The sequence below is a fragment of the Dendropsophus ebraccatus genome, chromosome 9 (assembly GCF_027789765.1).
Source record: "Dendropsophus ebraccatus isolate aDenEbr1 chromosome 9, aDenEbr1.pat, whole genome shotgun sequence".
In the NCBI taxonomy this organism is placed as follows: Eukaryota; Metazoa; Chordata; class Amphibia; order Anura; family Hylidae; genus Dendropsophus; species Dendropsophus ebraccatus.
Window position 1 is genome coordinate 7,871,695 of NC_091462.1, and position 23,434 is coordinate 7,895,128.

The 23,434-nt window shown below is 47.1% G+C and overlaps 1 protein-coding gene across 1 annotated transcript in view; it reads left to right on the forward strand.

Annotated features, from left to right (window-relative positions):
* The first annotated feature begins 1,490 nt into the window (after positions 1-1,490).
* ADCY5 (adenylate cyclase 5) overlaps positions 1,491-23,434 on the forward strand; it is an 85,831-nt gene continuing 63,887 nt past the window's right edge. The window contains exon 1 of the mRNA XM_069982444.1: positions 1,491-3,448. Within this exon, the coding sequence (XP_069838545.1) occupies positions 2,522-3,448 (927 nt within the window). The 5' untranslated portion in view covers positions 1,491-2,521. The remainder of the gene's footprint in view (positions 3,449-23,434) is intronic.

Consider the following 23,434-nt stretch of genomic DNA (forward strand, 5'->3'; position numbering starts at 1 on the left):
GTATATATACAATGTATCACACCCCCTCATGTATATATACAATGTATAACACCCCCTCCTGTATATACAATGTATCACACCCCCTCCTGTATATATACAATGTATCACACCCCCTCCTGTATATATACAATGTATCACACCCCTCCTGTATATATACCATGTATCTCTCCTCCTGTATATGTATCACACCCCCTACTGTATATATACAATGTATCTCCCCTCCTGTATATATACAATGTATCACACCCCTCCTGTATATATACAATGTATCACACCTCCTCCTGTATATATACAATGTATCACACCTCCTCCTGTATATATACAATGTATCACACCTCCTCCTGTATATATACAATGTATCACACCTCCTCCTGTATATATACAATGTATCACACCTCCTCCTGTATATATACAATGTATCACACCTCCTCCTGTATATATACAATGTATCACACCCCCTCCTGTATATATACAATGTATCACACCTCCTCCTGTATATATACAATGTATCACACCTCCTCCTGTATATATACAATGTATCACACCCCTCCTGTATATATACAATGTATCACACCCCTCCTGTATATATACAATGTATCACACCCCTCCTGTATATATACAATGTATCACACCCCTCCTGTATATACAATGTATCACACCCCCTCCTGTATATATAATGTATCACACCCCCTCCTGTATATATACAATGTATCACACCCCCTACTGTATATATACAATGTATCACACCCCTCCTGTATATATACAATGTATCACACCCCCTCCTGTATATATACAATGTATCACACCCCTCCTGTATATACAATGTATCACACCCCCTCCTGTATATATAATGTATCACACCACCTCCTGTATATATAATGTATCACACCACCTCCTGTATATATACAATGTATCACACACCCCTCCTGTATATATACAATGTATCACACCCCCTACTGTATATATACAATATATCACACCCCTCCTGTATATATACAATGTATCACACCCCCTCCTGTATATATACAATGTATCACACCCCCTCCTGTATATATACAATATATCACACCCCCTCCTGTATATATACAATGTATTACACCCCCTCCTGTATATATACAATGTATTACACCCCCTACTGTGTATATACAATGTATCACACCCCTCCTGTATATATACAATATATCACACCCCTCCTGTATATATACAATGTATCACACCCCCTACTGTATATATATACAATGTATCTCCCCTCCTGTATATATACAATGTATCTCCCTCCTCTGTGTGTGTGTTTGTATATACAATATACTGTGTATCATATTTTCAGGTTCCCTCAGGCATCAAACACGTTTCTGACCAATCAGAGATCGTGGGAAAGCCCTGGAACTCCTCTGAGCCAATCCACTGTGAGAGGAGGCGGGCAGTGGGCGGGTCTTGTTCCTGCCGTTCGGTTGAATGAGAGACCGGAGCCCATAGAGGTCGGTGCGGGTTCCGGAGCCGCCGCCGCTGCTGCTTCAGGGATTTGCAGCTGGATCGGGATGTGTGTGCGGGGTCCGGGATCTGCGCCATCTCCAGCACCGGCTGATCCCACCGTGTATAGCCGGTACCGGGGGCTGTGAGTGATCTGCTGCGGGAGATCCGTGCTGTCTGCCGGGGGAGATCTGGGGATCTGCTGTGTGGGATCTGGGATCTGCTGTGTGGGATCTGGGATCTGCTGTGTGGGATCTGGGATCTGCTGTGTGGGATCTGCACATTCAGCATGACTGCATGAGAGGGGGAGGCAGCCTGGGGTCCATGGAGGAGGCTGGCCTCAGAGCCTGTGGGTGACAGCAGGAGATGTGCAGCTCTGAAGCCCCCCATGTCCTGGAGCCCACCGTGCACGATCCGGCTTGTGTGCAGGGGGATGCGTCTTCCATTGTGGCCCCTCCATCCCTGTCCATCCCCAGCAGCACTGACCCTCACAGGACATGGACCCTTGCAGTGATGGAGCCCCTGGAGATGTGTGCTGCCCCCATGCCTGGCCCATGCTCCTGTGGGCTGTAGCTGCCATCACACACACATTGCACTAAGGGTTAAATCCTCACTATCACTTGGCGCTCCAGGAATATTTGCAGTGCTCTGTGCCCGTAGCCTGGTGCCAGGGGGTGAGGTCTCCAGGTGATGGCCCTGCCCGGCCACCCAGCCGCCCACCCACCACACATCTGGCTATGATTGGATTCGCAGCTCCGGAGGCAAATAACGGATCTATGTGAGGAGCGCAGGGATTGTGCTGGCAGCTTCTCCAGATCTCTCTTATTGTTTCTGAGGTTACAGGTGGCCATGAGAGAAATGGCGCTGCTCTACCTGGAGGCGTAGGATGAGGCGCCAGCATCCGGGGGCCCCACACATCCCATTGTAAGTGGTCTGCAGGGATATTTTGGGGCCGCACAATGCTGGTTGGATTTTCTCTTTGTGACTTCCCTCCGCACACCTGTGCCGTTATGTGATCCGGGGGTCAGCGGACCCGTCGTTGTGAGGGGACATGTCTAGGTCAAACAGTGTGAGCCCGCCAGGATTTGGGGCCCCTGTGATACGGGCAGGGGCGGAGCATAGATCAGCCTGGGGCGAAGCAGAGACCAGGGTCAATGGCTACCCGTACTCCAGCCGCTCTTCTAGGAAGAAGACCTCACGGATGATGGGACTGTGGAGGAGCGAGGATGACTATGAACCTCAGCCGGGGAAGAACTCGCTGCCGGACAATAAAGTCAGCTTCAGATCCAAGTCTGCTTGGCAGGAGCATGGCGAGGAGAGCAGGAACAACAACAAGCCCCTCCAGAAACGCCCCGAGGGGGAGGTACGACCCAAATCCGTGGAACTTGGTTTGGATGAGAAGACGGGCAAAGGTAAGGGAGATGGTCCGGACGATGGGTCGGACTTCCACTTCTCCATGGGGGTCTGCTTCAGCGACATCCTGCAGATATTCCGCTCCAAGAAGTTCCAGTCGGATAAACTTGAGAAGCTTTACCAGCGCTATTTCTTCAGGCTGAACCAGAGTAGCCTTACCATGCTGATGTCCGTGCTGATCCTCCTGTGCTTGGTGATGCTCACCTTCCACTGTTTCCATCAGGTCTACCAGGTGCCTTACGTCGTCGTCCTGTGCATGGCCATGCTGATCATTCTCGTGCTTATAGGCGTATGCAATAGAAACGACTTCCACCAGGACTATATGTGGTTAGCCTGTTACACTGTAATCCTCGTCATCTTCATGGTCCAGGTGGTCTGCGTCCTAATGGTGAGACCCCGGAGCGCCTCCGATGGGATCTGGTGGACCGTGTTCTTCATCTACACCATCTACACTCTGCTTCCAGTGCGGATGAGGGCAGCTGTGCTCAGTGGGATTATCTTATCCGCCATTCATCTCGCCATCTCCCTAAAGATCAATGCAAGTGACGAATTCCTAGTCAAGCAGGTGAGAGCCCCCGCTTGTCTTTCCCTTTAAAATAATTGATTATCTGTAAAAACTCATCTGTCTAGTTTAATGTTCAAATTTTCTGCAACCTGTTGAACTCCGGCTGTTGCAAAACTACAACTCCCAGCATGCCGGGAGTTGTAGTTTTACAACAGTTGGAGAGCAACAGGTTGCAGAACATTGCTCTAGTGATTGAGTGCATTATAATCACTAGTCACAGTATATATGTATACTCGAGTTTTGCCGCTCGTGTGTTCTGTATACAGTGTGTACTCCTCCCCGTCCTGTGATTACCAGGGCCGCTTGCTGTGTTATTATTGACCATTGTCCAGTATTAAAGATGAGTGGAGGAGTCGTTTGGACAATAATGTTGATGACCATATCTGACCGAGGAGCTTTGCACTGAACCTATAGGGGTCTGACCATACCATATATACTTACAGAGCAATGACTACGACTCCCAGCCTGACATGGAAATATCCACTCAGAGTTAGTGCTCTGTATAGTCCTCAGTCTGTAAAAGAAGGACGGCGTCACAGTGTGTCAGCGCAGGCAATCCACTGGGAGCGAAACCCAGCAACCGCTCCATCATCCTGGAATACAGGCTTATAGCTCTTATCTACACTGATACATTGTGACAAAGCCTCAGCAGGAGTGTGTCTGTAATACTGATACTGAGAATCTGCTGGATGAGAACGAGCCAAACAAGTGTTGCCCAGGACCAGTTATGGGCCCTCACTGTATGGGGCCCGCTTCTAATCTCTTAGGAGACTGCAGCGGCAGTATTGTTATGTAGTGATTAGAGATGAGCGAACCGGGTTTGAGTCAATCCGAACCCGATCGTTTGGCATTTGATTAGCGGTGGCTGCTGAACTTGGATAAAGCTCTAACGTTGTCTGGAAAACATGGATACAGCCAATGACTATATCCATATTTTCCCCTTAGCCTTAGGGCTTTATACAAGTTCAGCAGCCACAGCTAATCAAATGCCGAAAGTTCGGATTCGCATCGACTCGAGCATGCTCCAGGTTCGCTCATCTCTAGTAGTGATATATGGGCACTGTATGGCTGTTATTTTGGCAGTATATGGTCATATTACATGGGCACTGTTTGGCGGTGTAATATCCCCATATAGACCCAGATTTATCAATCTGTGTAAAACAAATCCTGGTGTAAGTTGCCCATATTGACCGATCCCAGCTCAAGTTTAATTTTACCAGAACTTAAGATATGATAGCTGTGATTGGTTCACGCAGATAAGTCTGGGTCTGTATGGTGATACTACTTGGCACTATATACTTCTATTACTCTCCATGTCCCATATTACCTCCCAATGCACTTCACCCAGGGACCACAACCTGCACCAGTGTGTTACCCACCCGCTAAGATGCAGAACAGGGGTGACCTTATCCTGATGGATGTTATAGGGGTTGGATGGGGTGCACCATGGGGCTCACATCATGCCCTCTAATAATACTTCTCAGAATATAGAAGTTATTATAGGACAGTGTTCTCCAACCTGTGGCTCTCCAGATGTTGTAATATTTGAACTCCCATTGTGCCCTGACATCAAGTGGGGAATACTGGTCTATATACTACATGGGTTCAGGACTAAGACTACTTGCTGGACATTGGCTCACTAGTCCTCACCACCAGTGTGGGGTTAGAGGCCATAGTTCATCAGGCCCATACTCTGATATAGTGGACATTCCTATTGATCTCAGTCTTGGGGATCAGCCCCAGTCTTGTGCTGTTTATGGGGGGGTCCGTGCACTTTTGTCTTCAGTGGCTTGAAACACGTTGTTTCTCCCGCCCTGGTCACATGCCTCTCACTTCATTCCCATATAATGTTATTTATAGCCAGGAGGGAGGTGGGGCGCCTTTCCCACCCTCCGCATTCTTTTTTGGTGATACAGCTGTAACCCGGATTTCTCCCTTTATATCTAGAAGATTTCCAGGACCTCTTCATCAGGAGTGTTCTGCTTAAAGGGGAACTTCATCAATTTTTCATTACATTTTCTATGACCATGCTGCTGCAGTAGATGGTCAGTACATAATGCACACTACTACCCCAACTATCTCAGTAACACTGATGGGAGTGATTTCCCCCCCCAGTATCCCTGCCCCTGCTGTCTGTGCTGGAGCCAAACAAGACCATTACCACCATAGACACTGAGCAGAGATCGTGTTGTCAGGGAACAATGAAAGTCTTCATAGAGACACCTAGATTTCTATAAGGATCCTTATACCATACAATATGGATAAACAGATGTTTAATATTTGTGGGTTAAAAAAAATATATATAAATTTTTTTTTTACTATCCTAGGAGATTTTAAAGAATCTGGAATTATAAAAACATGGGTCCTTTCTTCCAAAAACAGTGCCGCATCTGTCCAAGTTGTGTGTGATATTATGACAGGCACCATTAATTTCAATGGCACTGAGCTACAATACCACACATAAACTGAGGACAGGTGTGGCGCTGCATCTAGAAGCAAGTAACTGTGTTTTCCTGATCCTGGATTTCCTCTTTAAGAAGTGATCACATCATATATTCACTGCACAGCACCCTTCTAGGAGTACAAAGATGGCAGGCCTTAGGCTCCTCACTAGGCCTCATTGGCCACCGTCACTGTTTGGCTGGTAGAGCTCCCTCCCAACTCCCCTCTAGTAGTGTAGATTATTGTAGTTGCTATTGACAACAACATCTATGGAGGTAAAGAGCCGAGATGGCTGGTGTCATCTGTTGTGTATTGAGCGGCTATAGTTAGGGTAACATCTGTGACTGTCCCCACACTGCAGAGACGACATGGCGGCGGCGCTGTGTGTGTAAACAGGCGCACACATGTGACTCTGTTGTTATTCCCGTTCCCTTCTTAGTAATTTGCGGCAGCAGGCCCTCCTCTCCTCACATCTCATATTGCTGTAGCCTGCTGTTGCCATGGCGATCTGCCTTCTCTTGGCGTGCGTCCCGTGGCGGCCTATCGCCTCTGTTGTGATTTTCTCCTTTCTGGTTTAACCCCCTCAGCGCTGGGGCTGCCCACGATAACCTATATGGGTTGATAATCCAGAACATCTGGTAATCCGGCACAACACTGGAATATAAAGGGGAATACAGTGATCCCTCAATTTACAATGGCCTCAAGATACAATGTTCCTTTCTGGACCATCGTAATTTTAGACCAGACTCCATATACACTGCTACAGATAGTCAGGATCTGCGGAACATGTGAATAACTAGATGATCAACCAGTGAAACTGGCCATTTTACCGATAGAACCTCAGTATTAGTGAAGTGCCGGCACCGGTCGGCTGTCTAGTAGTGATTCTCCAGAGTACAGTGTGATAATACATAGTATACATAGTCCTGTACTGCATAAGATTTTGGTCTCAACATATAATGGTCATCCTGGAACCAATTAATATTGTATGTTGAGAGATCACTGTATCATGTGATCTGAAGCCATTGTGGCCGCAGCAGAGTTTTGGGCTCCTTTTCTTCTCAGGGTCCATCTGATAATCCAGATAATTTAATGGATTCGCTGCATCCACATATCTATAACATTGGTCTATTCCTGGAAGTTCTGTTTGTACATAGTGGTCGGCATTGGCGGCGTTTAGATGTACAGAGCGTTTTGGGGACTGTGGATTACTGATTGTTAGAGATGGAGAGGGTAACATGAAGAAGGGGGTACCAGAGATAAAGGTTACTATGGAGGAGGGGGCATAGCTGTCACCATCTTCCCTATCAGTTGTAAAATATTTTGTGATTTTTAAGCCATTTTATCTGTTCCCTTTTAAAAAAAAAAAAAAAAAAAGTTTATGGAGGGGTAATTTATAGGGGAACTGTCCTTATGCTCATGATCTAAATTAGCAGGGGATGTGATATAAAGCAAGTCTGCAATTTACATTCACTATTTTTAATTCTCATTTTATAACAGCTATACTTACTGTATCCAGGTCCAGTCTCCTGAAGGCTGCTATATAACAGCTATACTTACTGTATCCAGGTCCAGTCTCCTGAAGGCTGCTATATAACAGCTATACTTACTGTATCCAGGTCCAGTCTCCTGAAGGCAGCTATATAACAGCTATACTTACTGTATCCAGGTCCAGTCTCCTGAAGGCAGCTATATAATAGCTATACTTACTGTATCCAGGTCCAGTCTCCTGAAGGCTGCTATATAACAGCTATACTTACTGTATCCAGGTCCAGTCTCCTGAAGGCAGCTATATAATAGCTATACTTACTGTAACCAGGTCCAGTCTCTGGAAGGCTTCTATATACCAGCTTTACTTACTGTATCCAGGCCCAGTCTCCTGAAGGCAGCTATATAACAGCTATACTTACTGTATCAAGGTCCAGTCTCTGGAAGGCTTCTATATAACAGCTATACTTACTGTATCCAGGTGCAGTCTCCCGAAGGCAGCTATATAACAGCTCTACTTACTGTATCCAGGTCTAGTCTCCGGAAGGCTTCTATATAACAGCTATACTTACTGTATCCAGGTCCAAACCATGAGAACTAAAAAAAACAAACAATGTAAATTGCAGGCTTCATATCACATCCCCGACTGATTTACATTTATGATGACATTAACATAACTCTTTAACCTCTTAGGGACATATGCCGTACCCGTACGTACGGCATATGTCCGCAAGAGGAGTTCAGAGCGGGGCCGCACCGACTGCTATCTGCAGAACGGAACGCGGCTATTAGCGGGAGCGGTCCGATCGCCGTTCCCGCAAATAAACACCGTTGGATGCAGCTGTCAAACATGACAGCTGCATCTAACAGTGTTAAATGCGGATCCCCCCCCCTCCCCGATGCGAACGCGGAGAGGGAATCCCTTCAGCTTACTGGGCTGGGCCTCAGCGACGTAATGACGCTGATCCCAGCTCGGTATTCTATTGTATTGGCCTGCAGCAGGCCAAAGCAATAGAGCCCCGATCTCATGGATCGGTTCTCTGTTATACCGCTACACTGATCTCTATGAGAGATCAGTGTAGTTGTATTAGAAGTCCCCGAGGGGAGAAATAACCCTAACCCCAGGGGGGAAATAACCCTTACCCAAGGGGGAATAACCCTAACCCCAGGGGGACTTTAAATTAAAGTGAAAGTGAAAGAAAAAAAGTGTTTCCATTAATAAAAAAACCCTCCCCTAATAAAACTTTGAATCACCCCCCTTTTTCTATTTTATTAATAAAAATAAATAAATAAACATGTTTGGTATCATTGCGTAATTGCGCAAACTCGTAATTTTTCCCATTCCTGATCTTGCATGGTATACGGCATAGGCGCAAAGACCCGCCAAAGTGCAAAAATTGCGCATTTTTGGTCACATCAAATCCAGAAACATTGTAATGAAAAGCGATCAAAAAGTCGCATATACGCAATTAAGGTACCGATAGAAAGAACACATCATGACGCCAAAAATGACACCTCAATCAGCCCCATAGACCAAAGGATAAAAGCGTTATATGCATGGGAACAGAGCAATTTTAGGGAACGTTTTTTTGCTGTAGAAGGTTTTATTTTTTTAAAAACCATCAAATAATATAAGTTATGCAAGTTGCATATCGTTGTACCGACGTGAGGAACATGGATAACATGTCAGTTTTTTCACAAGGACAAACAGCGTAAAATTGAAAACCACCCAAAGAAAAAGAATTGAGTTTATTTTTCAATTTCACCGCGCACATAACTTTTTTTTCTGGTTTCGCAGCATATTTTATGCAAAAATTAAGTCTGCCTTTGCAAAGTACAATTAGTGACGCAAAAAATAAGAGCTCATGTGGGTTTCTAGGTGAAAAAATGCAAGTGCTATGGCCTTTTAAACACAAGGAGGAAAAAACGAAAACGCAAAAACGAAAATTGGCCCCATCCTTAAGAGGTTACAGGGGTATTCCACTCAAACATAACTTTTAATATGTTGCTTCCCATGGCGAGACTGACAATTCCTTCCATACTTCTTGTTATCTATTCAGTCTCCTTCCCCTGTTTCTCAGCTGCTTCTTTCTGCTGAAGGCACAAAAATCTGTGTGTGAGCTTTTCTCTCTGTCTCCCCCTCCTCCCCCCCCCCCCCCCTCCCTTCTGAGTCGGCTGATGTAAACAAGTCCCTATCTACAACCTTGTGATGCTAGGAGGGTTAAGCTTTTGTTTTCAGCTTAGCCAAGTTCAGAAGACCCAGAGACAGTGAATGGAGCTGAGGTCGCTGTTCCATTCACTCAGGAAACCACTGACCATGTCCCCATCGGTCGGACCCTCCACCATGTCTTTTTCAGGGGAAAGATGATAAACTGTATGCTGTTATCCTAAGACTGAATCTCCTCCTCCTCCCGTCACATATAAGCCTCTTCTCTGTCGGTGATTTAGTAGATGGAGAAGGTTGATCTTCCTCTGGTGACTGGTCGGGGGATAGAATCACAGTCATGTAGTGTAGACTCTTATACTATGTATCCGGCTTTGCTGGAATAGCTGTGTGATAGCCTCATGTACTTTATTATAGAATGGATAGACTGGTTCTTTGGGCCCTCTCAGGCTCCAGAGCCCTGGTGCCATGGCTGCACCCCTGATATGAAGATTCTGTGCTCTTTCTGTAATGTCGCCACCATAGGCTGTAGAGTAGGCACAGGAGGGACATTCCTCCGGTGTGCTGCACATTGATGGTGCCCCTGGCAGCTGTTGGGTTAATCTGTGTGGTCACTTGGAGTGTGTGAGCTGCTGGGTGTCAGTGCCAGCGCCTGTCTATCACACACCATCTGCTTTGGCTCCGCACGTGGACTTGGCTCTGCTCTCTATTCCTATGAGATTAATAATAGCTATCTGATTATTTGTTGTTGCAGCTGGACGCTGGGTATATGGGGGAGTCAGTGTTCAGCTCCATACACTGACACATTGTTACACTGACACAATGGTGACGCACTCCTACATGGCACAGGCAGGGCACGGACCTAGTGCTGCCAACCAGAGACGTCCTGCTCTGCCGCCCGCTGGGTCATTGCTGTAAGGGATCCTACTTATTACATAATGTGTTTACATCGTGGAACCATTCTAACACCTGTACACCCTGTTATCTATCGTATAGGTCACATATAGCACCAATCTACATAAACAGCTGAGTCACTTTATACATACATTACTGATCCTGTATTATACTCCAGAGCTGCACTCACTATTCTGCTGGTGGGGTCACTGTGTACATACATTACATTACTGATCCTGAGTTACATCCTGTATTATACCCCAGAGCTGCACTCCTTATTCTGCTGGTGGGGTCACTGTATACATACATTACTGATCCTGAGTTACAACCTGTATTATACTCCAGAGCTGCACTCACTATTCTGGTAATTGTCTTGGACACAGTGGATACTTTCCCCAGTTTGGATACGCGGTTGGTATGATGTGGATACTTTCCTAGTTTGGATACATACTTATGATGTGGATACTCCCCTGATGATGGAGGACCCCCCGCCCGGCGCTCTCACAGTTACTTTAGTCTATGTTTAGCTTCTCTCGGAGGAGACAAGAAACTTTCTAGTGGCTGTAGTCCAGCTGCTCGACATGGGAAACCCATTCTGGACCGGACTAATGGTCAAAGGTCTAATCCCTGCGAGGATTTATGTCAGAGGAACTGAAGCAAAGAATCTTATTACAGGATGGCGGGATTGTGTATCTGCTGCGAGGGGGTGTGGGGGGGAATGCAATAATAATCACTGGGATAATATAACGCAACAAAATTAGGGCCGGTATGTGTCACAAACAGCTTATATAAGTGCTGGAACGTTACAAGAGCAGCGGCTGATATCAGTCACATAGGATGTAATAGAAGGTTATATCAGTGCTGGAGCATTATAAGAGGAGCGGCTGATATCAGTCACATATGATGTAATAGGAGGTTATATCAGTGCTGGAGCGTTATAAGAGGAGCGGCTGATATCAGTCACATAGGATGTAATAGGAGGTTATATCAGTGCTGGAGGGTTATAAGAGGAGCGGCTGATATCAGTCACATATGATGTAATAGGAGGTTATATCAGTACTGGAGCATTATAAGAGGAGCGGCTGATATCAGTCACATATGGTGTAATAGGAGGTTATATCAGTACTGGAGCGTTATAAGAAGAGCGGCTGATATCAGTCACATATAATGTAATAGGAGGTTATATCAGTACTGGAGCGTTATAAGAGGAGTGGCTGATATCAGTCACAGGATGTAATAGGAGGATATATCAGTACTGGAGCGTTATAAGAGGAGCGGCTGATATCAGTCACATATGATGTAATAGCAGGTTATATCAGTACTGGAGCGTTATAAGAGGAGCGGCCGATATCAGTCACATATGATGTAATAGGAGGATATATCAGTGCTGGAGCGTTATAAGAAGCGGCTGATATCAGTCACATATGATGTAATAGGAGGTTATATCAGTGCTGGAGCGTTATAAGGAGCGGCTGATATCAGTCACATATGATGTAGTAGGAGGTTATATCAGTACTGGAGCGTTATAAGAGGGGCGGCTGATATCAGTCACATATAATGTAATGTCTGGAGGTTATATCAGTACTGGAGCGTTATAAGAGGAGCGGCTGATATCAGTCACATATAATGTAATGTCTGGAGGTTATATCAGTACTGGTGCGTTATAAGAGGATTATCAGATGCCAGATTGCAGCATGCCCCCTGTATGTAGGAGTATATGCGGCTCCTGCCCCCCGGTCAGTATGTAGACTTGGGGTCTCGGTTATTTGATGAGAAGCTGAAACAATAAGGAATTCGTATTATTTTTGCGGCTCCACATCTGGAGACGTTCACATAACCCATGTAGCAGAGCTCAGCGGGGGGTCAGTGTCCGGCTGCCTCCACTACTCCCAGGATATTAATGCAGGGAACAGTAGGGATATGTGGTGACCCCACAGTGGAGTCCATGGGAGGCCGGTACGTACGGTGAGTTACTGCGTCCCGGAGGATTCAGCACCTGGAGACATTACATATACTCACCCTGTCACCCAATGGATTGTTCTGGAATATAATGTAATACAACCACTGCTTGCCTTGTGATGCTTCCCCAGCTCTCCCGGCATCCTCCATGTCTGGTGGTGGTGGTTTATCCGGAGTAGCTGGACACCACATGACACCCGGCTGGACCAGAGGGATTATCAGATCCGCTCATTGGAAAGTTCATCTTTGGGATTGTATCTCCTGTATTTTTATCCCTGTAATATTAGGGGGAGGAAAGCAGAGCAGTGCCCCTTGTCCCCGGACCCCTATAACAAAGCCCTTGGGGTGGAAACCGTCAGTGCCCTAAACCACCAGGGGTATTACTATTAGCTGCTTCACTGTGTAGGCCTTGTATTATGGTAGTAATGGGGGGGGGGGGGGTTGAGTGTTATGATGGGAGTAGTAGTGTTGTATTTTGGTACTAATGGGGGGGAGTGTTATGATGGGAGTAGTAGTGTTGTATTTTGGTACTAATGGGGGGGAGTGTTATGATGAGAGTAGTAGTGTATTATGGTACTAATGGGGGGGGGAGTGTTATGATGAGAGTAGTAGTGTTGTATTATGGTACTAATGGGGGGGGTGATGAGTGTTATGCTGGGAGTAGTAGTGTTGTATTATGGTACTAATGGGGGGGAGTGTTATGATGGGAGTAGTAGTGTATTATGGTACTAATGGGGGGGAGTGTTATGATAGGAGTAGTAGTGTATTATGGTACTAATGGGGGGGAGTGTTATGATAGGAGTAGTAGTGTATTATGGTACTAATGGGGGGAGAGGAGTGTTATGCTGGGAGTAGTAGTGTATTATGGTACTAATGGGGGGTGAGTGTTATGCTCGCAGTAGTAGTGTTGTATTATGGTACTAATGGGGGGTGATAAGTGTTATGCTGGGAGTAGTAGTGTTGTATTATGGTACTAATGGGGAGTTATGAGTGTTATGCTGGGAGTAGTAGTGTATTGTGGTACTAATGGGGGGTGATGAGTGTTATGCTGGGAGTAGTAGTGTATTGTGGTACTAATGGGGGTGATGAGTGTTATGCTGGGAGTAGTAGTGTATTGTGGTACTAATGGGGGGTGATGAGTGTTATGCTGGGAGTAGTAGTGTATTGTGGTACTAATGGGGGGTGATGAGTGTTATGCTGGGAGTAGTAGTGTTGTATTATAGTACTAATGGGGGGGTGATGAGTGTTATGCTGGGAGTAGTAGTGTTTTATTGTGGTACTACTGGGGGATGATGAGTGTTATGCTGGGAGTAGTAGTGTTGTCACATGGTGGTGGGGGTGATACAGCCAATCTGATGGTCTCTGTGAGCCCGGTAAATATTCTGTCAATGTAATATCTTCAGTGATGCAAAGTGCAGGAATGAGACCTGTGGACTTTGTGCTTTTGAGCACCATGGCGGTGAAGTGTACCGAGGGAGACTATACTCTCCCCACATAAAGGTCCACGGTCCCACATAAAGGACATATGCAGAAAAACGTCTGTGATTTATAAAGCCACCGGGCGCTAACCCGACTTATGCTGGTTAGAGAGTCCTGGGACTGTGGGCAGGCTGGATGGGACTGTGGGCAGGCTGGCTGGGACTGTGGGCAGGCTGGCTGGGACTGTAGGTAGACTGGCAATCACAGTTTGACATACAAATTTATTCATAGTAGCTGGAATACGGATGCAGGGATGCTACAGTATAGCGATATTGTGTGGACCCTGAATGGTACTGTTATTTGGATATTATATGGGGGGTTATGTACTGTATGGCATTGTATGTTAGTATTTAAAGCAAATGTACCATTCAGAGCTGGCACAGGGATGCCAGTGCCAGAGTCCTCTTTTCAATCCCAGGCACCAGCCGGGCATGAAGCACTGGAGGCAGATCTTTCGGCCCCCAGTGTGACCATCTCCCCTCTGTAATGCGACTCCATAGGTTCTAAAGAAGTCGCGTCAGAGGGGAGGGGGTCTCCTCACACTGGGGGCCGGCGGGTCCATCTCCAGTGCTTCATGGCGAGCCAGTGCCTGGGAATAAGCTGCGCCAATCCATTCATGTAAAAATGTCAAGCTATCTTTATGTGTGTGTATCTAAATCTACCTTTATGGTACATTTGCTTTAGTGTTGCAGTATTATAGGCACAATATGGTACTGTTATTTGGATATTATATAGGGGGTGTTTATGTACTGTGCGGGCACTGTATGTTAGTATCTAGCGTTGCAGTATTATAGGCACAATATGGTACTGTAATTTGGATATTATATAGGGGGTGTTTATGTACTGTACGGGCACTGTATGTTAGTATCTAGCGTTGCAGTATTATAGGCACAATATGGTACTGTTATTTGGATATTATATAGGGGGTGTTTATGTACTGTACGGGCACTGTATGTTAGTATCTAGCGTTGTGTAACAGGATTGTGTGTGTTCTATATCTTCTAATATTTGGGCGTTGCATGGTGGTATTATTGTGGTATACTGATGGCAGTATTATGTGGGAACTGAATGGTACTAGTGGATTTCTTTCTGGCAGTGCTGTTGGTACATGGCTTTGTATGGGGGGGATTCAGGTAATATCTGTGTAGATTATGAATGATGAGTCTATAGGCGGTGGGTGGTCTGCGCTTTGTGTTGCTGGTTTTTCTGGTCTCCATCCCTGGGCCCAGACCCTGCGTCTCCTTTCCTCAGCCGTCACTTCTGGGTCTCCTGTGCTGCAATCACTATCTCGGCCTCAGGACAAAGAGCGAATCCTGTGGAGAAGATCCCAGGAGGAAGTCTGATCGGTGGCAGCTCCGTCATCTGCTCCAGAGTGTCCCCCCTGCAGGCCCACCATACAGCCCGAGGAGCCGGCTCATCATGGCCGCCCCCATGACTCATGTAAACATGAATTCTCCAAAGCCGAGTTCAATTTAGCTTAATTAATTCCTAAATTAATCATGAGGATGGAGGAGGGGAGGTCTGGATCCAGCGAGGAGCATTTTTAGGAGTCTCCTGCTGTCTGCAGCCGCTCATCAGTCCTCTCCTTCCACCCCGCCGGGTGAGCACTGCTGCATCCCAGCTAGAGGAGGCCGGTGGTACTCTTCATCCTGATCTTGCTGATGCATGAATAGCATTCCAGAGCTACATGGAGAGCTGCCACCTAGTGGAGGGGGCTGTCTATTTATAGAACATCTCCTGTCCTGATAGTTTGTTACAATGTATCAGTGCAGGTAATCCGTCTGGGGTCCCTGTGTTGTATCTATGAGGCGGTTCACAACTTGGTCCTACATTGCCAGGTCCTCTGGATCCTGCATTATGGCGGTGTTGGGAGTTGGTGCCAGTGTTGGGATACGGTGCCAGTGTCACGGCCGTTCCTCCATTGATTTATCAAGGCGTTCACCGGCCTGGCGATTATTCTGGTGCCCGGGAGGGGGAGGGGATCAGATCACCAGGCAGGAACTGTATGATGCTGTTCTTGAAGAACAGAGATGTATCTTGTTTCCAGCCCCAAAGACTCGCTGGAAGGGAACGCACTGACGTCTGATATCTTATGATTTGTTTCTTGTGCTTTCACTGTAAAGGACTCAGCTTATAGAAAAATCACATTTATTTCTTTTAAAGAACTGCAGAGAACCTGGGGCTGTAAGTCCATCTAAAGTTCACTTATCCTGAAACTTATGATGTAGATCTGCAGCTCTCGGGTCTTTTTTTATTCCATAATTCATGTGTTCATTATAGATTAAAACCTGTTGACTAGATAGGAGGAGGTGACCTGTACTTATCAGATAGAAGGAGGTGACCTGGGATAGGAGGAGGTGACCTGTGGTGACTGGATAGGAGGAGGTGACCTGGGATAGGAGGAGGTGACCTGGGATAGGAGGAGGTGACCTGCGGTGACCTGGGATAGGAGGAGGTGACCTGGGATAGAAGGAGGTGACCTGGGATAGGAGTAGGTGACCTGGGATAGGAGGAGGTGACCTGTGGTGACTGGATAGGAGGAGGTGACCTGGGATAGGAGGAGGTGACCTGGGATAGGAGGAGGTGACCTGTACTTATCAGATAGAAGGAGGTGACCTGGGATAGGAGGAGGTGACCTGGGATAGGAGGAGGTGACCTGTGGTGACTGGATAGGAGGAGGTGACCTGGGATAGGAGGAGGTGACCTGGGATAGGAGGAGGTGACCTGCGGTGACCTGGGATAGGAGGAGGTGACCTGGGATAGGAGGAGGTGACCTGGGATAGGAGTTGACCTGCGGTGACCTGGGATAGGAGGAGGTGACCTGTGCTGACTGGATAGGAGGAGGTGACCTGGGATAGGAGGAGGTCACCTGTACTTATCGGATAGAAGGAGGTAACCTGGGATAGGAGGAGGTGACCTGGGATAGGAGGAGGTGACCTGGGATAGGAGGAGGTGACCTGGGATAGGAGGAGGTGACCTGCGGTGACCTGGGATAGAAGTTGGTGACCTGCAGTGAAGGGATAGGAGGCGGTGACAGGATAGGAGGACCTGGGATAGTAGGAGGTGACCTGGGATAGGAGGAGATGACCTGCAGTGACCTGGGATAGGAGGAGGTGACCTGGGATAGGAGGAGGTGACCTGCGGTGACCTGGGATAGGAGGAGGTGACCTGCAGTGACCTGGGATAGGAGGAGGTGACCTGGGATAGAAGGAGTTGACCTGCGGTGACCTGGGATAGGAGGAGGTGACCTGGGATAGGAGGAGGTGACCTGGGATAGGAGGAGGTGACCTGTACTGATCAGACAGAAGGAGGTAACCTGGGATTGGAGGAGTTGACCTGCAGTGACTGGATAGGAGGAGGAGGTGACCTAGGATAGGAGAAGAAGGTGACCTGGGATAGGAGGAGGTGACCTGGGATAGGAGGAGGTGACCTGTGGTGACCTGCAGTGAAGGGATAGGAGGCGGTGACAGGATAGGAGGACCTGGGATAGTAGGAGGTGACCTGGGATAGGAGGAGGTGACCTGCAGTGACCTGGGATAGGAGGAGGTGAACTGGGATAGGAGGAGGTGACCTGCGGTGACCTGGGATAGGAGGAGGTGACCTGGGATAGGAGGAGGTGACCTGCGGTGACCTGGGATAGGAGGAGGTGACCTGTGGTGACCTGGGATACGAGGAGGTGACCTGGGATAGGAGGAGGTGACCTGCGGTGACCTGGGATAGGAGGAGGTGACCTGCGGTGACCTGGGATAGGAGGAGGTGACCTGGGATACGAGGAGGTGACCTGGGATAGGAGGAGGTGACCTGCGTTGACCTCGGATAGGAGGAGGTGACCTGCAGTGACCTGGGATACGAGGAGGTGACCTGGGATAGGAGGAGGTGACCTGCAGTGACCTGGGATAGGAGGAGGTGACCTGTGGTGACCTGGGATAGGAGGAGGTGACCTGTGGTGACCTGGGATAGGAGGAGGTGACCTGGGATAGGAGGAGGTGACCTGGGATAGGAGGAGGTGACCTGCAGTGACCTGGGATAGGAGGAGGTGACTTGGGATAGGAGGAGGTGACCTGCAGTGACCTGGGATAGGAGGAGGTGACCTGTGGTGACCTGGGATAGGAGGAGGTGACCTGTGGTGACCTGGGATAGGAGGAGGTGACCTGGGATAGGAGGAGGTGACCTGCAGTGACCTGGGATAGGAGGAGGTGACTTTGGATAGGAGGAGGTGACCTGGGATAGGAGGAGGTGACCTGTGGTGACCTGGGATAGGAGGAGGTGACCTGTGGTGACCTGGGATAGGAGGAGGTGACCTGCGGTGACCTGGGATAGGAGGAGGTGACCTGGGATAGGAGGAGGTGATGGGATCTTGATACAGGGTATGATGGGTGTTATAGTTCCAGAGTCCAGTATCTGGAGGAGTTGATATGTCTTGTTCCGCATTCTCTCTCATCGATTCACTGATTTCAGACTTTGACACCCAGAGTAGAATTGTAAAAAGAAGCAGTGATAATTAGCCGGGGTCATGTGATCATTAACCCTCGCTTCCCTTCTGATCTCAACAAGTTAATTCCTCGGGGAAAAGTCATCGCTAGGCTTGTGATGTCTTCATTATCTGTCCATGAGTAATTAAGGATCTGCCCATCCCCCCAGGAGCTGAGCTCCATGTGCCGCTAAATTACATTACTACTGCTTCTGTCTCTTGTATTCCCATAATACATCTTATGTACGTTAGCAGAAAGGTGTCACCCCCCATGTTATGTCCCTACACAGGCTTCACTTGGCGCATGAAAACAGTCATGTGATAACTGGCATGTAGAAAAAATGCATCATGGGAAATTACTAAAATAAATCTTCAGATTCTTTACATGCCAAAAAGATTCACTGTGTACATACATTACATTACTGATCCTGAGTTAAATCCTGTATTATACTCCAGAGCTGTACTCATTATTCTGCTGGTGAGGTCACTGTGTACATACATTACATTACATTACTGATCCTGAGTTACATCCTGTATTATACCCCAGAGCTGCACTCACTATTCTGCTGGTGGGGGTCACTGTGTACATACATTACTGATCCTGAGTTACATCCTGTATTATACTCCACAGCTGCACTCACTATTCTGCTGGTGGGGTCACTGTGTACATACATTACTGATCCTGAGTTACATCCTATATTATACTCCACAGCTGCACTCACTATTCTGCTGGTGGGGTCACTGTGTACATACATTATATTACTGATCCTGAGTTAAATCCTGTATTATACTCCAGAGCTGTACTCATTATTCTGCTGGTGAGGTCACTGTGTACATACATTACATTACATTACTGATCCTGAGTTACATCCTGTATTATACCCCAGAGCTGCACTCACTATTCTGCTGGTGGGGGTCACTGTGTACATACATTACTGATCCTGAGTTACATCCTGTATTATACTCCACAGCTGCACTCACTATTCTGCTGGTGGGGTCACTGTGTACATACATTACTGATCCTGAGTTACATCCTATATTATACTCCACAGCTGCACTCACTATTCTGCTGGTGGGGTCACTGTGTACATACATTACATTACTGATCCTGTACTGATCCTGAGTTACATCCTGTATTATACTCCAGAGCTGCACTCACTATTCTGCTGGTGGGGTCACTGTGTACATACATTACATTACTGATCCTGAGTTACATCCTGTATTATACCCCAGAGCTGCACTCACTATTCTGCTGGTGGGGTCACTGTGTACATACATACATTACTGATCCTAAGTTACATCCTGTATTATACCCCAGAGCTGCACTCACTATTCTGCCGGTGGGGTCGCTGTGTACATACACCTCATTATATAATCGGCCATGATTCAGCAGCTGTTTGGGGATTCGGGGATAATTAGGAGACGTTTCTTCTCTCTGGTGTCGGATTTGTTGCTTCCTCTGCTTCTTGTGCGGAGCTTCTAATACGGATTAAATGGCCTCCATGTGACTTTGTTGCTGAACAGATCTGCAGATCATTTATACTTATAGTGAGGACCCTCCAGATTCACATCTGATTGACTCTTAAAATCCTTAGTGTGGACAATACAGGATATGGAGAGAGGTCTTGACTTCTCCACAATTCACCTCCAGGAGTCTTGGTGTGGTGTCCCACCATGGGTGTCCAACGTTTCCCCTTTGTACCTCTCAAAAAAGCTTCTTACTCCAGGTTAAGTGGTGATGGAGCGCACTTTAAAGTTTCACCACTAGATTACAGTGCGTTATATGTATGCTCTTATGGATTGCACAGCTAAAGTTAGGAATGGGTTACTGTTTTATGTGTATACCATGTGCTTTTGCTGACCTATAGGAGATGCTCTTTACTTCAGAGCCTATCCCCTTTCTTCTTTCTTTTGCACACATTCCTTTCCACCACTCGCAGGGTAGATAAAACATCCCCTGTAGGAAGTAGTTACTTGATGGGAGGAAGTGTAGCGTCAGTTCTTACCCAGGTTTTTGTGGGAGAAGGGGACACAGAGCAAGCGTCCTTGCTGTAGCCGAACTAGGGCCTGGCTCTGACAGGATCCCTGTCAGGGACCAAAGTCAGTTCAGTGTGTTCTAGTTAGTTGGTTGAGTCAGAGAAATGTGTATGCAAATGCAGTTAGAAGCAACCAGCTCTTTCACTATTCCTACTATATCTACTATGCAGTGCTAAACACTACAAAGGGAGAAGAGTTTAGGAACATCCTAACCCATGCCGTGAACCAGCCTAAAAAGTGCAGGGCAGTATCCTGATACACAAGAGGAACTAGACTGGATAGGACAAAGCTACCAAGAAGGTCTACGTATCCTATCGCAATGCAGGTAACTGGGACGCCCTAGGAACTTGGCTTCACACAGGTAACCACAACTGTGGAGGACGAGTCTGTGGGGCAGAAGGTGGTCAGACTGAAGTCTATACACGGATGCAAGTTAACTTCTCACTCTCAGGTATTCTCTCAAGTTCTGGCAGAGTACATTGCTACATTGGGTTAGGACTCCCTTGACAGGGCTCAGTCTCTATGGATGAAGTTGGGGTCTCTGCTCACAGTCTCTATGGATGAGGTTGGGGTCTGGGCTCACAGTCTCTATAAATGAGGGTTGGGCTCATCCACACCAGACCCCCTGCCATGTCTTTTATGGCCCTCACTGTGTGCTCTGGAAGCAGTGAGGCTGAGAAAGATGAGGCTAAACCCAAACTATTCCAACCATGATGGAAGCGACAATTGTCCTTTACTGGAGATAAGAGGCTGCTGCCCCCATACTACTATCCTCCTCCACCATACATTACAGCCGGCACAATGCATTTAGGCAGGGAACGTTCTCCCGGCATCACCAAACCCAGAGACCTGTCCATCAGACAGTAGATAGAGAAGTGTCATCCATCACTACACACGTCTCGTCTGCTCCAGAGTCCAGTGATGGTGGCTTTTTGTAGTACCCCTGAGGGGCCGGGGGGTACTTGCAGGGGTTGATGGTAAAGCACCAATGTGGCACTTCTCACCACTGTAAGCAGGGACACTGAGTTTGAATCTGGATAATCTTAAGTTTAGCAAAGTCTCTTTAGAGGTAACTTAGTTGAGTTTAGACATGGGTGACTCGAGAGCTTGAGAGGCTACCTTGAGGTGGGGGTCCTATCTAAATAGTACTGTGCTCTGCTGGAGGGGCTCTTGCCACTTTGGTGTTAGTGGCAATATACTTGGAGACACAACCTGTAGTCACGGCTATGATGATCTGCCTATTGCTGGTCGATGGCACAGAGTGACACATCCAGCAGTACAGACCCCAGTTAGGGGTGAGCCAGTCGTTGGGATTTCCCTTTAGGTCCTTGAGAGTAGCAGCGGGGTAAGTCGGCGTAGTTGCCCTCTACCAGTCCGGTGTCTTGGGTAAAGCTCCTAGTGAAGTTGCAGGGCTTTGAAGAAGTACAGGATAGTCCCTCGGCGTGTATAGGATACAGTCCCGATGTTAGCCTCACCCGAGGTGCAGTAGCCCGACATGGTTGGAATGGAGGTAGTTCTTGTTGGAACCAGCATGGGTTCCTGAGAATACACCCATCAGGAACCACTTATATGGACTGGACACCTATTGGTGGGAGTGCTTTAAGACCCCTTCAGTCTGGATCACTTTCCTTTCCTTCAGTGTACATGGACCTTACATGTATAACACACAGCGGGGGCACATGGGACTCCATCAGGTGTAACACGACTGATCAGTTTGGCTCGGATTGGTCATGATCCGCACATGTGACATCTGCGGCCGGTTATCACCGTGTCTCGAGCCCTGTATGATGAAGCGGTGACAGATGTCGGCGGCCTCTACAATCGCAGCATCTTGGATAGTGTCAGATTTTAGGGAGTGATGAGTCACCGGTGATATCACGAGGCGTAGGTGCTAAGCAGCTCCAGGAAGGAATGACGCCTCCCAATATCCGCACCTGAGATACCATTGTATCATAGAGAGATTGTCATTTACATAGTGATCAGAGGTGGTAGACGCAGCCGAGGCTGCCAGGCATCACTTGTTTTATCTTCCCCTTAAAGGGAGAGTCCACTGAGGAAGAGATCAGTGTCCCTGCAAATACCATCATCTATACTGAACATCTCCCCCTGTAAACCTGGTTTAACTATTCAGCATTGCAGTATGGTCACAGGATGTATTATACTCCAGAGCTGCACTCACTATTCTGCAGCTACATTACTTATCCTGTATTATACTCCAGAGCTGCACTCACTATTCTGTTTGTGAGGTCACTGTGTACATACATTACATTACTAATCCTGAGTTACATCCTGTATTATACTCCAGAGCTGCACTCACTATTCTGCTGATGGGGTCACTGTGTACATACATTACTAATCCTGAGTTACATCCTGTATTATACTCCAGAGCTGCACTCACTATTCTGCTGGTGGGGTCACTGTGTACATACATTACATTACTGATCCTGAGTTACATCCTGTATTATACTCCGGAGCTGCACTCACTATTCTGCTGGTGGGGTCACTGTGTACATACATTACATTACTGATCCTGAGTTACATCCTGTATTATACTCCAGAGCTGCACTCACTATTCTGCTGGTGGGGTCACTGGGTACATACATTACATTACTGATCCTGAGTTATATCCTGTATTATACTTCAGAGCTGCACTCACTATTCTGCTGATGGGGTCACTGTGTACATACATTACATTACTGATCCTGAGTTACATCCTGTATTATACTCCAGACCTGCACTCCCTATTCTGCTGATGGGGTCACTGTGTACATACATTACTAATCCTGAGTTACATCCTGTATTATACTCCAGAGCTGCACTCACTATTCTGCTGGTGGGGTCACTGTGTACATACATTACATTACTGATCCTGAGTTACATCCTGTATTATACTCCAGAGCTGCACTCACTATTCTGCTGGTGGGGTCACTATGTACATACATTACTGATCCTGAGTTATATCCTGTATTATACTCCAGAGCTGCACTCACTATTCTGCTGGTGGGGTGATTGTATTATATAAGACTACATTGGTAGCCGCTCAGCTGGATAG